The sequence below is a fragment of the Dermochelys coriacea genome, chromosome 2 (genome assembly GCF_009764565.3).
Source record: "Dermochelys coriacea isolate rDerCor1 chromosome 2, rDerCor1.pri.v4, whole genome shotgun sequence".
Lineage (NCBI taxonomy): Eukaryota > Metazoa > Chordata > Testudines > Dermochelyidae > Dermochelys > Dermochelys coriacea.
The window spans coordinates 10,851,051-10,865,961 of record NC_050069.1 but is presented as its reverse complement, the minus strand read 5'-3'; the positions used below and the strand labels follow the sequence as shown (position 1 = coordinate 10,865,961).

The 14,911-nt window shown below is 40.6% G+C and overlaps 1 protein-coding gene across 5 annotated transcripts in view; it reads right to left on the bottom strand.

Annotated features, from left to right (window-relative positions):
- The window catches only part of TRAPPC9 (trafficking protein particle complex subunit 9), an 874,505-nt gene that overhangs the window by 719,279 nt on the left and 140,315 nt on the right, over positions 1 to 14,911 (bottom strand). For all 5 annotated transcript variants that reach the window (XM_043507302.1, XM_043507301.1, XM_038389963.2 and 2 more), the window contains exons 13-14: positions 8,611 to 8,737; positions 6,584 to 6,716 (exon numbers count right to left, since the gene is read on the bottom strand). In XM_043507302.1, coding sequence (XP_043363237.1) covers positions 6,584 to 6,716; positions 8,611 to 8,737 — 260 coding nt within the window. The remainder of the gene's footprint in view (positions 1 to 6,583; positions 6,717 to 8,610; positions 8,738 to 14,911) is intronic.

The window sequence follows — 14,911 nt, the reverse complement described above, 5'->3', positions numbered from 1 at the left end:
TGGGTACCCGCATGGCCCCACAGTATGCCAACATTTTTATGGCTGACTTAGAACAACGCTTCCTCAGCTCTCGTCCCCTAATGCCCCTACTCTACTTGCGCTACATTGATGACATCTTCATCATCTAGACCCATGGAAAAGAAGCCCTTGAGGAATTCCACCATGATTTCAACAGTTTCCATCCCACCATCAACCTCAGCCTGGACCAGTCCACACAAGAGATCCACTTCCTGGACACTACGGTGCTAATAAGCGATGGTCACATAAACACCACCCTATATCGGAAACCTACTGACTGCTATTCCTACCTACATGCCTCTAGCTTTCATCCAGATCATACCACTCGATCCATTGTCTACAGCCAAGCGCTATGATATAACCGCATTTGCTCCAACCCCTCAGACAGAGACAAACACCTACAAGATCTCTATCATGCATTCCTACAACTACAATACCCACCTGCTGAAGTGAAGAAACAGATTGACAGAGCCAAAAGAGTACCCAGAAGTCACCTACTACAGGACAGGCCCAACAAAGAAAACAACAGAACGCCACTAGCCATCACCTTCAGCCCCCAACTAAAACCTCTCCAACGCATCATCAAGGATCTACAACCTATCCTGAAGGACGAGCCATCGCTCTCTCAGATCTTGGGAGACAGACCAGTCCTTGCTTACAGACAGCCCCCCAATCTGAAGCAAATACTCACCAGCAACCACACACCACACAACAGAACCACTAACCCAGGAACCTATCCTTGCAACAAAGCCCGTTGCCAACTCTGTCCACATATCTATTCAGGGGATACCATCATAGGGCCTAATCACATCAGCCACACTATCAGAGGCTCGTTCACCTGCGCATCTACCAATGTGATATATGCCATCATGTGCCAGCAATGCCCCTCTGCCATGTACATTGGCCAAACTGGACAGTCTCTACGTAAAAGAATGAATGGACACAAATCAGACGTCAAGAATTATAACATTCAAAAACCAGTTGGAGAACACTTCAATCTCTCTGGTCACTCGATCACAGACCTAAGAGTGGCTATCCTTCAACAAAAAAGCTTCAAAAACAGACTCCAACGAGAGACTGCTGAATTGGAATTAATTTGCAAACTGGATACAATTAACTTAGGCTTGAATAGAGACTAGGAATGGATGAGTCATTACACAAAGTAAAGCTATTTCCCCATGGTATTTCTCCCTCCCACCCCACCCCCCACTGTTCCTCTGATATTCTTGTTAACTGCTGGAATTAGCCTACCTGCTTGTCACCATGAAAGGTTTTCCTCCTTTCCCCCCCCTGCTGTTGGTGATGGCTTATCTTAAGTGATCACTCTCCTTACAGTGTGTATGATAAACCCATTGTTTCATGTTCTCTGTGTGTGTGTGTATATAAATCTCTCCTCTGTTTTTTCCACCAAATGCATCCGATGAAGTGAGCTGTAGCTCACGAAAGCTTATGCTCTAATAAATTTGTTAGTCTCTAAGGTGCCACAAGTACTCCTTTTCTTTTTGCGAATACAGACTAACACGGCTGCTACTCTGAAACCTGCAACAGCAAATGCATCAAATCAGTCAATTATTGAAATTATCAGATGTTGTATGGTATTGAGGTAGTACAAGGATCAAGGAGGATAGGGTAAATACTTTCAAATTAAACTAGGAAGAGGTCATTGGAGAACTTGGTAAATGCAACTTCAGAGGAGTGTAGAAGGCACAAGACAGATTGCAGTGGATCCTGGATGGATTTTGATGAGAGGAGTTCAAACAGTGAATGTAAATTGACTATTAAAGGAGTTTTAGAATTGATGGGAGAAGGACTACAGAACAAGAGAGAGAGACGGAGTTGTGGTTTTTTGAGGAAACTGAAAATTCTTCATATGGATGGAAAGGAGACAGAGGAGAACAAGGGTGTGAGGGCAAAAGGAATTGAGTTTAATAGCTGGTAAATCTATGAGTTCTGTAATTTAAAATTCACATATACTTTTAACACCCGTGTTTGTTAAATCATTATGAAAAGGCTGCCTTCACAGAAAATCAAAGTATTCACAGTAGGTTTTTAGGTATTTCAGAATAAATATCTACATTTGACACTCAAGTAGCCTATGTATGTTTCAGAGTCAAGACAGGTGAGGTAATATCTTTTATAGGACTGTCCTCTTTTGGTAAAAGAGACAAACAAGGAGCTCTTAGAATCATAGAATATCAGGGTTGGAAGGGACCCCAGAAGGTCATCTAGTCCAACCCCCTGCTCAAAGCAGGACCAAGTCCCAGTTAAATCATCCTAGCCAGGGCTTTGTCAAGCCTGACCTTAAAAACCTCTAAGGAAGGAGATTCTACCACCTCCCTAGGTAACGCATTCCAGTGTTTCACCACCCTCTTAGTGAAAAAGTTTTTCCTAATATCCAATCTAAACCTCCCCCATTGCAACTTGAGACCATTACTCCTCGTTCTGTCATCTGCTACCATTGAGAACAGTCTAGAGCCATCCTCTTTGAAACCCCCTTTCAGGTAGTTGAAAGCAGCTATCAAATCCCCCCTCATTCTTCTCTTCTGCAGACTAAACAATCCCAGCTCCCTCAGCCTCTCCTCATAAGTCATGTGCTCTAGACCCCTAATCATTTTTGTTGCCCTTCGCTGTACTCTTTCCAATTTATCCACATCCTTCTTGTAGTGTGGGGCCCAAAACTGGACACAGTACTCCAGATGAGGCCTCACCAGTGTCGAATAGAGGGGAACGATCACGTCCCTCGATCTGCTCGCTATGCCCCTACTTATACATCCCAAAATGCCATTGGCCTTCTTGGCAACAAGGGCACACTGCTGACTCATATCCAGCTTCTCGTCCACTGTCACCCCTAGGTCCTTTTCCGCAGAACTGCTGCCGAGCCATTCGGTCCCTAGTCTGTAGCGGTGCATTGGATTCTTCCATCCTAAGTGCAGGACCCTGCACTTATCCTTATTGAACCTCATTAGATTTCTTTTGGCCCAATCCTCCAATTTGTCTAGGTCCTTCTGTATCCTATCCCTCCCCTCCAGCGTATCTACCACTCCTCCCAGTTTAGTATCATCCGCAAATTTGCTGAGAGTGCAATCCACACCATCCTCCAGATCATTTATGAAGATATTGAACAAAACGGGCCCCAGGACCGACCCCTGGGGCACTCCACTTGACACCGGCTGCCAACTAGACATGGAGCCATTGATCACTACCCGTTGAGCCCGACAATCTAGCCAGCTTTCTACCCACCTTATAGTGCATTCATCCGGCCCATACTTCCTTAACTTGCTGACAAGAATGCTGTGGGAGACCGTGTCAAAAGCTTTGCTAAAGTCAAGAAACAATACATCCACTGCTTTCCCTTCATCCACAGAACCAGTAATCTCATCATAAAAGGCGATTAGATTAGTCAGGCATGACCTTCCCTTGGTGAATCCATGCTGACTGTTCCTGATCACTTTCCTCTCCTCTAAGTGCTTCAGGATTGATTCTTTGAGGACCTGCTCCATGATTTTTCCAGGGACTGAGGTGAGGCTGACCGGCCTGTAGTTCCCAGGATCCTCCTTCTTCCCTTTTTTAAAGATGGGCACTACATTAGCCTTTTTCCAGTCATCCGGGACTTCCCCCGTTCGCCACGAGTTTTCAAAGATAATGGCCAAGGGCTCTGCAATCACAGCCGCCAATTCCCTCAGCACTCTCGGATGCAATTCGTCCGGCCCCATGGACTTGTGCACGTCCAGCTTTTCTAAATAGTCCCTAACCACCTCTATCTCTACAGAGGGCTGGCCATCTCTTCCCCATTTTGTGATGCCCAGCACAGCAGTCTGGGAGCTGACCTTGTTAGTGAAAACAGAGGCAAAAAAAGCATTGAGTACATTAGCTTTTTCCACATCCTCTGTCACTAGCTTGCCTCCCTCATTCAGTAAGGGGCCCACACTTTCCTTGGCTTTCTTCTTGTTGCCAACATACCTGAAGAAACCCTTCTTGTTACTCTTGACATCTCTTGCTAGCTGCAGCTCCAGGTGCGATTTGGCCCTCCTGATATCTTTCCTACATGCCCGAGCAATATTTTTATACTCTTCCCTGGTCATATGTCCAACCTTCCACTTCTTGTAAGCTTCTTTTTTATGTTTAAGATCCGCTAGGATTTCACCATTAAGCCAAGCTGGTCGCCTGCCATATTTACTATTCTTTCGACTCATCGGGATGGTTTGTCCCTGTAACCTCAACAGGGATTCCTTGAAATACAGCCAGCTCTCCTGGACTCCCTTCCCTTTCATGTTAGTCCCCCAGGGGATCCTGGCCATCTGTTCCCTGAGGGAGTCAAAGTCTGCTTTCCTGAAGTCCAGGGTCCGTATCCTGCTGCTTACCTTTCTTCCCTGCGTCAGGATCCTGAACTCAACCAACTCATGGTCACTGCCTCCCAGATTCCCATCCACTTTTGCTTCCCCCACTAATTCTACCCGGTTTGTGAGCAGCAGGTCAAGAAAAGCGCTCCCCCTAGTTGGCTCCCCTAGCACTTGCACCAGGAAATTGTCCCCTACGCTTTCCAAAAACTTCCTGGATTGTCTATGCACCGCTGTATTGCTCTCCCAGCAGATATCAGGAAAATTAAAGTCACCCATGAGAATCAGGGCATGCGATCTAGTAGCTTCCGTGAGTTGCCGGAAGAAAGCCTCATCCACCTCATCCCCCTGGTCCGGTGGTCTATAGCAGACTCCCACCATGACATCACTCTTGTTGCACACACTTCTAAACTTAATCCAGAGACACTCAGGTTTTTCCACAGTTTCGTACCGGAGCTCTGAGCAGTCATACTGCTCCCTTACATATAGTGCTACTCCCCCACCTTTTCTGCCCTGCCTGTCCTTCCTGAACAGTTTATAACCATCCATGACTGTACTCCAGTCATGTGAGTTATCCCACCAAGTCTCTGTTATTCCAATCACGTCATAATTCCTTGACATCACCAGGACCTCCAGTTCTCCCTGCTTGTTTCCAAGGCTTTGTGCATTTGTATATAAGCACTTGAGATAACCTGTTGATCGCCCCTCATTCCCAGTATGAGGCAGGAGCCCTCCCCTCACAGACATTCCTGCCTGTGCTTCCTCCCGGTATCCCGCTTCTTCTTCAGATCTGGGAAAGGTACTCACAGTATCACAGGTAAATACAAGGTTGAACAGATTGTTCAGCATACGTAGTTACACATATTCTAAGAGACCACTCAAGGTGATGTGGCCCATTAACAACCCTGCAGTCATGGGGAAGAGTGTGTGTGTGGGGGGGGGGGGGGGGATTAGTGGTTAGATTATAGTAACAGGCCATATATCCAGCATCTTTTTAAGACAATGATTTTTAGTGTATAGCATTAAATTGTTTAAAGGATCCAGGGAATAATTAAACAATTGCAACCCATACTTGATGGGGACCACTTCCCAAAAGAAATCTTTCCTGAACCCCCTCTTCTTCGGTTCAAACAACTCCCAACCTCTCCAAGCTCATCATCAAACTAATTCCCCACAGACCAGGACAGACCAACTCAAAGTGGCACCAGACCCTGTCTGAACAACAGATACAAAACATGAAGACATATCTCCTCCAGTGCTACGATGATCAATACTCACCTACAACAAACCTTTCAAGATCCTACACATACCTATCACATGTGGTGTACCTCATCCAGTGCACTAAATGGTACAACTATGTGGGTGAAACCAGACAATCACTACACTCTCAAGTAAACTCATACAGAAAAATGATTAAACACAAAATCACCTATGGGTGAACAATTTTCACAAAATCATCCTTCCAAACCTGACCTCAGTCCTCATCCTCAAAGGAAACCTTCATAACACCTTAAAAATGAGCCTGGGAGATTAAATTCATAATTTTTCTGGACACACACACAAAATAAAACCATTTACAATAAAATCTAGAAGCAACCTTTAACATAACATTTTAATGAGGGTTCACAGTGAGCCCAACGTACAGCTTGGTTAAAAACAATATATACAACTTAATACTGGAGACTTTGCTTGAGTAGACAGTCAGAATGAAATGACACTCCTACTCTGAAGTTAATGAAACGGAAAGGAATTATAGGAACACCCTGGCCCAAACTCAAAATGTTGTATACAGTTACCTATTTAACAACAGTGCCTAATGAAAACTTAGTAGAAACTGGTTGAAGACTCAATATCACTCCTCTTCGATTCAAGTATGAGATCAGTAAATACTCTCCGAGACCACATTAAGTCAACCAATAAAATCAAGGAAGACCAGACTTGACATTCCTAATATTTCTAGGGTTTTAAAAAAAAAGTGAAAAATGTTCAGACAATTTTTTCAGTTTTATACTGCACAAAGAGCAAATAAGGGCAAAAACCCAATTTCAAGCCACTCTGATTTTAATGTACGTCTTACTTCACTAAATTAGACTATACTGTATTATAAATACAGTGATTAAATGCCCATGTTATAATAAGCAATTTGTATAGCCAGAAACAGCATTATAACCAATGCAACATTTTCTAGTTTATCAAAAATGAAATCTGTACCTAATTCAATTTCTTACCTTGGTAGAGAGGTACTGATCTGCAGCCTTGGCAAAGCTGGAATGACTTCTACTGCACAGCCATTCGTCTTTAATCCTGGCAGATTATCCAGAAGACAATCACTGAAGACTCCAAAGACTGAAGTATGATAACCTATTTCAAGGTAGAAAAGAGCAAATTTGTCCAGAAACTATTTGCTTCATGAAGGAATCAATTACAAAAGTTTAGTGATGATGGTGGATTGATTTAAATCAAAGTGCTGTAAATGACCAATTTTATTGAGGATTGAAATCAGCAAGCAGGAAACCTTGATTTAAAATCACTAATTTCAATCTTGTTTTGTATTTGTGCTTTAATTATTTTCCTAAACAAAGATTGATTCTCATTAAAACATGTTAATTTACAGCTAAATACAACCATTACACTAAAACTTGGTACTTTTTTTAGCTAACCAGGAGGATGCACTATATCTAAATATATTACTCATGCAAGTATTTAGATTAACATACATTTACGAAAATTTTCCTAACCGTCAGGCTGGTTAAGCATGGAATAAATTGCCTAGGGAGGTTGCAGAATCTCCATCATTAGAGATTTTTAAGAGCAGGTTAGACAAACACCTGTCTGAAATGGTTTAGATAATACTTAGTCCTTCCATGAGTGCAGGAGACTGGACTAGATGACCTCTCGAGGTCCCTTCCAGTCTTATGATTTATACAGATTCCTTTTTTACTTTTTTTTTTTTAAATGTTAGAAAATGGTGAATGATTCATTCCTTATTTATTAAATGATTAATTTTTTAGATGTGAATCATGTCAAACTCTATTTGGATGAAAATTAAAATTCTATTAAAAATTCACAAAAACAGCATTTTAATTTTTTTTTAAATAAGTCTACCTGAAAATGTGCTAGGTATATAAGATAAAAGTGTATATCAAAACATGGTTTGCATTTAAAACTAACTGATTTTTTCCAACTTAGTAAATTGAACAGATTCTTTCTGATCACACCATGTGCTTCAAGATTTTAGAACTAGTAGATCTCATCTTCTCACATCTAGGTTTTATTTAGTCATTGAACTCAACTAGTTGAACAAACTGAAACGAAGAACAGTCTCTCTGCGCCTGCAGAAGAGGCTACTGCCATCAAAAATACTTCAACAAACTCTGGTTCCAGGTCCTTAGACAGTGACCTCTATCAGTTCAGTGGTTTGACTATTTTAAATTTCAGCAGCAAACATATACAGCATATTTTTATTGACTTTAAATGATTTTAATAGATTATAATAGGATGAAGCCTTAAATTAGGTTTTCATAATTTCAAATTTAATGTTAAGTAGGTTTACTTTTAAAACTTAAATGTTTTAATTTAAATTTTTATTTATTTAATCATCGATTTTTGTACACCATGTTAGTGACCAGATTCTGAAAGGAAATTAACTTGGCCAAGTCACAACCTCTCCTATGAAAATATCTTACACAGGTGGTAAGAAACTTTGTAAAACATTTTCAAATCCTCCTAAGAAAGACTCTATACAAGTATAATGAATCAAATTGCATGGACAAATGTTATGCATTTACGCCTATACTTTTGTCTTTTGTGGAAGTAACAGTCCACGATTTTCATGCATTTTTAAAAAAATATAGTCATGAACTAATATTCTGGGACCTTATATTCTAGCAATGCTAGGAGTACAGGTGTAGACAGACTAGCATTTTTAACACCATTGTTTGCTAATACAATAGACTATTCAGTTATTTAGCTTTCCCTTTCCCCTCAGATTTAGCATTTTAATGTAGTAACAGCAATGAACACACACATCTAAACAAAAGTGATGTATTTCTTAGAATCATGGCTTATTTTCTCATTCTATGTAGAACTACCTTCTTGATGAAGGATTATTTTGTAAGTTCTTTTTAAATAGATACTGACTTTGTGGAAACATAAAATAAATATTAATTTAACTACTACATCAAAAAAAACCACAATGTCTTAAGATACTTGTGCCTATTTTCCTGATGAGAACTGCAAAAGATATAATCCTTACCATTGATAGTGATCTGCCCAGTAGTCTGAGGAACACCAACGAGGGTTACTGGGTAGAGGCCAGATTCAGCAGGTAGAGAAAGAGCTGCAGGGAGAGATTCAAATTCTACTCCAGTTGTCAGGAGACCCTTGGAAAAAAGTCACAAATTTCTTCAGCATATATTAAAAGTACTACATTACTTTAAACTGTAAAAATTACTATAAACAATTCCTAGGACTGCTGAAGACATGTTAAAATTGCAAATAATTGTAATACTTTTTAGTAATCAGTGAACTGAGTATTTCATCTCTAATTACTTCAAGATAAGCACTTTTTTATTTTTAATACTGTTACAGGTACCCATGTACTTTCTAATTTGGTATACTTTATGGATTAAAAGTAAAATAAATGCCAGCGATATAATGAATAAAATGGCTCTATAATGTAGTTTGCAATGTTTTACACTTAGACTGAATTGTAACTGCGACATTACTATTAAATCTATACTTCAATATGAACAGAAAAATCAAGCTGTCAACACCGGCCAATGTCTAACCTCAGTTAAATTACTGAGAAGAGAGAAAACATATGCACAGGGAGTTAAAAGAACCCAGACCTTCAGTGTATGCTAAGCAAACCTTCTGCTTCCTGAAGCACATAGATGGGGCACAGTGTGTAATGACTCCAAAAGAAGGAAGAAAATTTAAAGTGTGAAGTGATATTGTTTTCAATAATGTGGCATTACTTTCCCTATCAAATTACTTTTTTATTTTTTAAATATCTCAGTTTACGGATCTAATGTTTTTATGTAAATATTTCAACATATTAGAAGTGATAGCTCCACATTTGTGTGGAATACAGGTACATTGATAAATGACTAAACTATTTTATTTATTTAGATTTAAAATAATGATGATGCCTATTCAAGGCACTAGGCATCCTAACATCATTAATTACACAATAAATAAAATTAAATTAAACCTCAGTAGCACTGAAATCAGTTCCACAGGGTCAGTAGAGAGATAAGAGGCTGAATTTAAATAAAAAATTAAGACAACAGGAATTAATGTAAATACCAATCTTGTCAAAATTTCAATAAATTCACAGCAATCACCACTGCTCTTTTTCTATAAACTTTGTGTTTTGAAAATTCCTTGTTCTACTATTCTCAAAGTCTGAACAGCTTGAACGTGAAGTCTGGGGCATAGCTGCATTATCTGAACAACAGAATACTTGCATTTGCTTTACCTCGGATCTCACAAATTCATTGCATTGATTCTAATAAGCCTTTTTGAACAGATTATCTTCAACACTCAATGTCAGATACAAAAAAAAATAAAAAAATTAAGAAATACAAGCACTTCCAAAACTCTCCTCCAGTTCCTAAAACACTGAGCACATCAGAATTAGAAAACAGCACCAAAACAGTGCCACCTGGATTATGCCACCTGCTAATGGTGACCGAAACCAGGTATGGAAAATTTTCCTGTCCACCTGATTCCCATTCTTCAGAGCTATGGTCCCCTGAAGATCCACTCACAGAAAACCTCTGTTACAATGTCAAGTAAGAAATAAATACAGAAAAACTTAAAACTAATAATTATAACTCATGGAAACCCTTCTGTCCATCCTCTAAAGTTTCTGAACAGGAAGCTCTTTACCATATAATCTGGTTTATTTCTCAATCCTCCAGCATTTTTAGGTCTTCTGCTGAGGGTCTGAGGTCATCAGGATTAAAATATTTTAAATTTATCAATTTAGGAATCATTCCTTTGTAGGCTATGTGCAGAGGAAATGTCACGTACTTTCATCAGAGATATTCTTACTCCTGTTAAAGTTATCATCCTCTGAAGAAAAACCTCTCTACCGTTGCATTGAATCCTAGCTGGGGACTTGACTTGAAGTTAGTGGCTCATAAGCAGTGTTGAGCTCTGCCAACAAACTACCTGTGAACTTGAGCAAGTCATTTAGCTTCTCTGTGCCCATTCCCCATCTGTAAAATGGGGATAATAGTATTTGGTTTAGCAAGAATTCCAAGAATAAATACATTAAAGATTATGAGGCATTCAGATATTACAGTGAGGGGGGTCATGCAAGTACCTAAAATAGACATTACTGCATGAGAGTTACAGCTTACCCTTTTTTCTTCTCATTTCATATGCAGGTTTAGACTCAGATGTAATATACAAAAATTAAAGTTACAAGCAACAAGAATATCTTGTCATGCCTCACTAGCTCCTGAAGGTGTCACATTTTCATTGCCCAGGTCAGAGTACCCACATTTACAATTCACACTTTCCAATATAATTTCCTAGCTGCAAACCTAAGAGTTACTATTCTACTGGGTATATTTATGTAGGGAAGTACTTCAAAGTAATTTTTTATCTTTTTCTCACTGTAGGCTCTTGCTCATTTCATTCTCAGCTACTATGTGTAAGTAACAGAGTATTAGTACCTTTAAAAAAGGACAAACAAAATATATAATCCCTGTCCTAAGCAGCTGATATAAATCTAATTTTAGATGTAATGCAACATGGAAGCACAAGGGTTCCAGTAATAAGATCACTGTTGATGCACCCATTATTGAGGATTGCATTAAAGAAAACTCTTAAAAAAAAAAATCAGTCCTTGTATAAAATCAACTCGTTCCCAGGAAACAGAAAATACGGGTTTTTAGAAGGGACTTGAATGAGGAGAGGGATGTTTTAAAGCTGACTTTTTCTCCTTTCTGCTCTCCTCCAGGGGGGCAACAGAAGTCTTGGAGGGGTAGAAACATACAAATACCTCTCCTAGAGTTACTTCTATTGCATACTTATATTGCAATCATCTCGATTACAAGCACAGAAGTTGTTTCGTTTAGTTATCTAACTCTTTCCATTAATTTATAACTTTCTACCAAGCTTTTTGGTGATTTTATTTTAAAGTGAGGTACCTGACCCATGGAATTTGTAGGTGGTCCAATGTTGTTGCTGGAGGCTCCAGGGCTAAGCTCTGTCCTCCAACACAAGCCACCAAAAGAGTTCTTCCACAGCTGTAAAAACACTTCAGAAACCAATTATTATGCATTAAGACTACTCGATATGATGTATTAAATTAATCTAAAACAACATATCCAGGTCTCCCTTTAGAGCAGGGCTGGGCAAACTTTTTGGCCCAAGGACCACATCAGGGTTGCAAAACTATATGGAGGACCGGATAGAGAAGACTGTGCCTCCACAAACATCCTGGGCCTCGCCCCGTATCCGCCCCCTCCCACTTCCCACCCCGACTGCCCCCCTCAGAACTTCTGACCCATCCAACCCCCCCTGCTCCTTGCCCCCTCCCGGGACCCCCTGCCCCTAACTGCCCGCCCCGTGATCCCCCCCATCCAACTCCTCCTGCTCCCTGCCCCGACCCCTATCCACACCCCTGCCCCGACAGGCCCCCGACCCATCCAACCCCCCTCCCTAGACCCATGTCCTTAACAGCCCTGCCAGGTCCCCCTCCTTCCTGGAACCCCCCCGACACCCCAGGACCCCACTCCCTATCCAACCCCCCTGCTTCCTGTCTTCTGACCGCCCCCACCCCCCAAACCTCCGCCCCATCCAACTGCCCCCGTCCCCTGCCTGCCCCCCGGGACCTCCTGCCCCTTATCCAACCCCCCCCCCACCCACCAGGCCACTCAGAGGGGCAGAAGAGGCTTATTGGAAAGCCTGGGAGGTAGGCGGGCACAAGCCACACTACCCGCGTGCAGAGCTAAAACTGCGAGGGAGGAGGGACAGCAGGGGAGAGGCTGGGGGCTAGTCTCCCCGGCCGGGAGCTCAGGGGCTAGGCAGGATGGTCCTGCGGGCCAGATGTGGCCCAAGGGCCGTAGTTTGCCCACCTCTGCTTTAGAGAAAAAATTCAATTTATATTATGGTCATTTAACAGACTACCGGGTTGGGTTGAATTCTGAGAGAAGCTGCTAACAGAAGGATTATTATCAGGTAAGAAGTTTCTCAATCTGTTGCACAGCTTCTCTTCTCATTCATTACTAATCTGAATGAGCAGTGAATCGCACCAGTATGTGTGGGAGAGGGAGAGGGAAGGATAAGCAGAGTTTATTATAGTAGAAACATAGGCAGAAATAGAAGTTTCCCCCATATAAAGCAAGAGCTTTATAAACTAAGCAATAACCGGGAACCTACCATCCAGTAACATCTTTCTACAAAAGGATGCCATTGCAGAGGAATGGAAACTTTGGAAATCTTCCAGTGAAGGCTCATGCCCTTCTCCCCCAATGCCTCTAGGGACTTTTGTGAATGGTTTCCCAGATATTACTATCATTCCAACTAGTGCAGGATTTTCACTTCTTGCCTATAACAACTTCGAGGGCTTAAAGTCTTGGCATTTTTGATAAAATGATGAACAAGACATACCAAATGTATGTACTCCATTTGCTCGGAATCTTTTTTTGGAGCCCTAGAAATGCCCATTTGTGCCACAAAAAGCTTTGAACAAAACCATGGTAGAACTATTTCCTACAAATTGTAGAAAGAGGAACTTAACTTGAACAAAAGGGTTAGTGGATGTAAGAATCATCTTTTCCTCATGACAAAAGCCGTGTGGTTCTTGAATGGGTATGGGAACTAATTCCAAAACTTGCGATTAGAAAGCCTATCACAGATTTCTCTAATTTGTCATTGAGATTAAATTTGGCACTTGAGTATGCAAGGATCTATAGTGAAAATTGGGTTGGTGTTCAGCATGTTGTTTGTACTTACCTGCCCACAAAGAGGCATTCGGATGTGATCTGAGAATGACATCTAATTTTACATCGCAACAAACGCACGATTCTATGTCCTTCAAAGGAATTTCAGCAGGTGTATTTTGAGAAACCCCACTCAGGAGATGAAGCTGATGCATGGCACTAGCAATCCAGACATTGGGGATAAGTGACTACTGATAGACTCCTCAAGAAATGACTGATGCAATGAAGTTTTGGATTTTTGCAAATATTAACTATAGCCATATCTGTTTTGACCTCTGGGTGAGCAATTCTCTGCATTGGGATCAAAAGCTCTTCATTTTGAAGGTAGCTATGAATCCTTTCCAGCAGCTGTCTAGTTATGAGTGGGTCTGTTTCTCTGGACAGGGTACTGATTGGCCTGTTATCTATGGATGAGCACGGGTGCATAACATGTGACCTGTGCCTTTCTGTGACTATTACCAGCCACTTAAGACATGGGTTACAAAGGGCTGATCAGAAGAAAAAGTCTTGTACAGGAATTGTGCGCTCTCATATGCAACTGCTCTTTTTATCTGTGTCATGCTCAGGATTTTGTTGAAGTAAAATTTATTAGGGCTGTCAATTAATCACAGTTAACTCACGTAATTAACTCAAAAAAATTAATCACAATTAATTGCAGTTTTAGTCGCACTGTTAAACAAGAGACTACCAATTGAAATATTTTGGATATTTCTACATTTTCATAAAAAGAAAAAGAGTACTTGTGGCACCTTAGAAACTAACAAATTTATTAGAGCATAAGCTTTTGTGAGCTACAGCTCACTTCATCGGAAATGCATCCGATGAAGTGAGCTGTAGCTCACGAAAGCTTATGCTCTAATAAATTTGTTAGTCTCTAAGGTGCCACAAGTACTCCTTTTCTTTTTGCGAATACAGACTAACATGGCTGCTACTCTGAAACCTACCTTTTCATGTATATCATATTCTGTGCTATAATTGAAATCAGTGTATATTTTGATTACAAATTACAAATATTTGTAAAAATGATAAACAGAAGAAATAGTAGTTTTCAATTCATCTCATACAAGTACTGTAATGCAATCTTTTTGTCCTGAAAGTGCAACTTACAAATGTCGTCTTATTTACAATGTCACCAACAGGCGTTTGCATGGCACTTTTGTAGCCAGCATTGCAAGATATTTACATGCCAGATATGCTAAACATTCGTATGCCCCTTCATGCTTCGGCCACCATTCCAGAGGACATGCTTCCATGCTGATGACGCTCGTTAAAAAAATTATGCGTTAATTAAATTTATCACTGAACTCTTTGGGGGAGAACTGTATGTCCCCTGCTCTGTTTTACCCACATTCTGTCATATATTTCATGTTACAGCAGTCTCAGATGATGACCCAGAACATGTGGTTCATTTTAAAACACTTTCACAGCAGATTTCACAAAATGCAAAAAAGGTACCAATGTGAGATTTCTAAAGATAACTACAGCAATCGACCCAAGGTTTAAGAATCTGAAGTGCCTTCCAAAATCTGAGAGGGAGGAAGTAGGGAGCATGCTTTCAGAAGTCTTAAAGGATCAATACTCTGATGCGGAAGC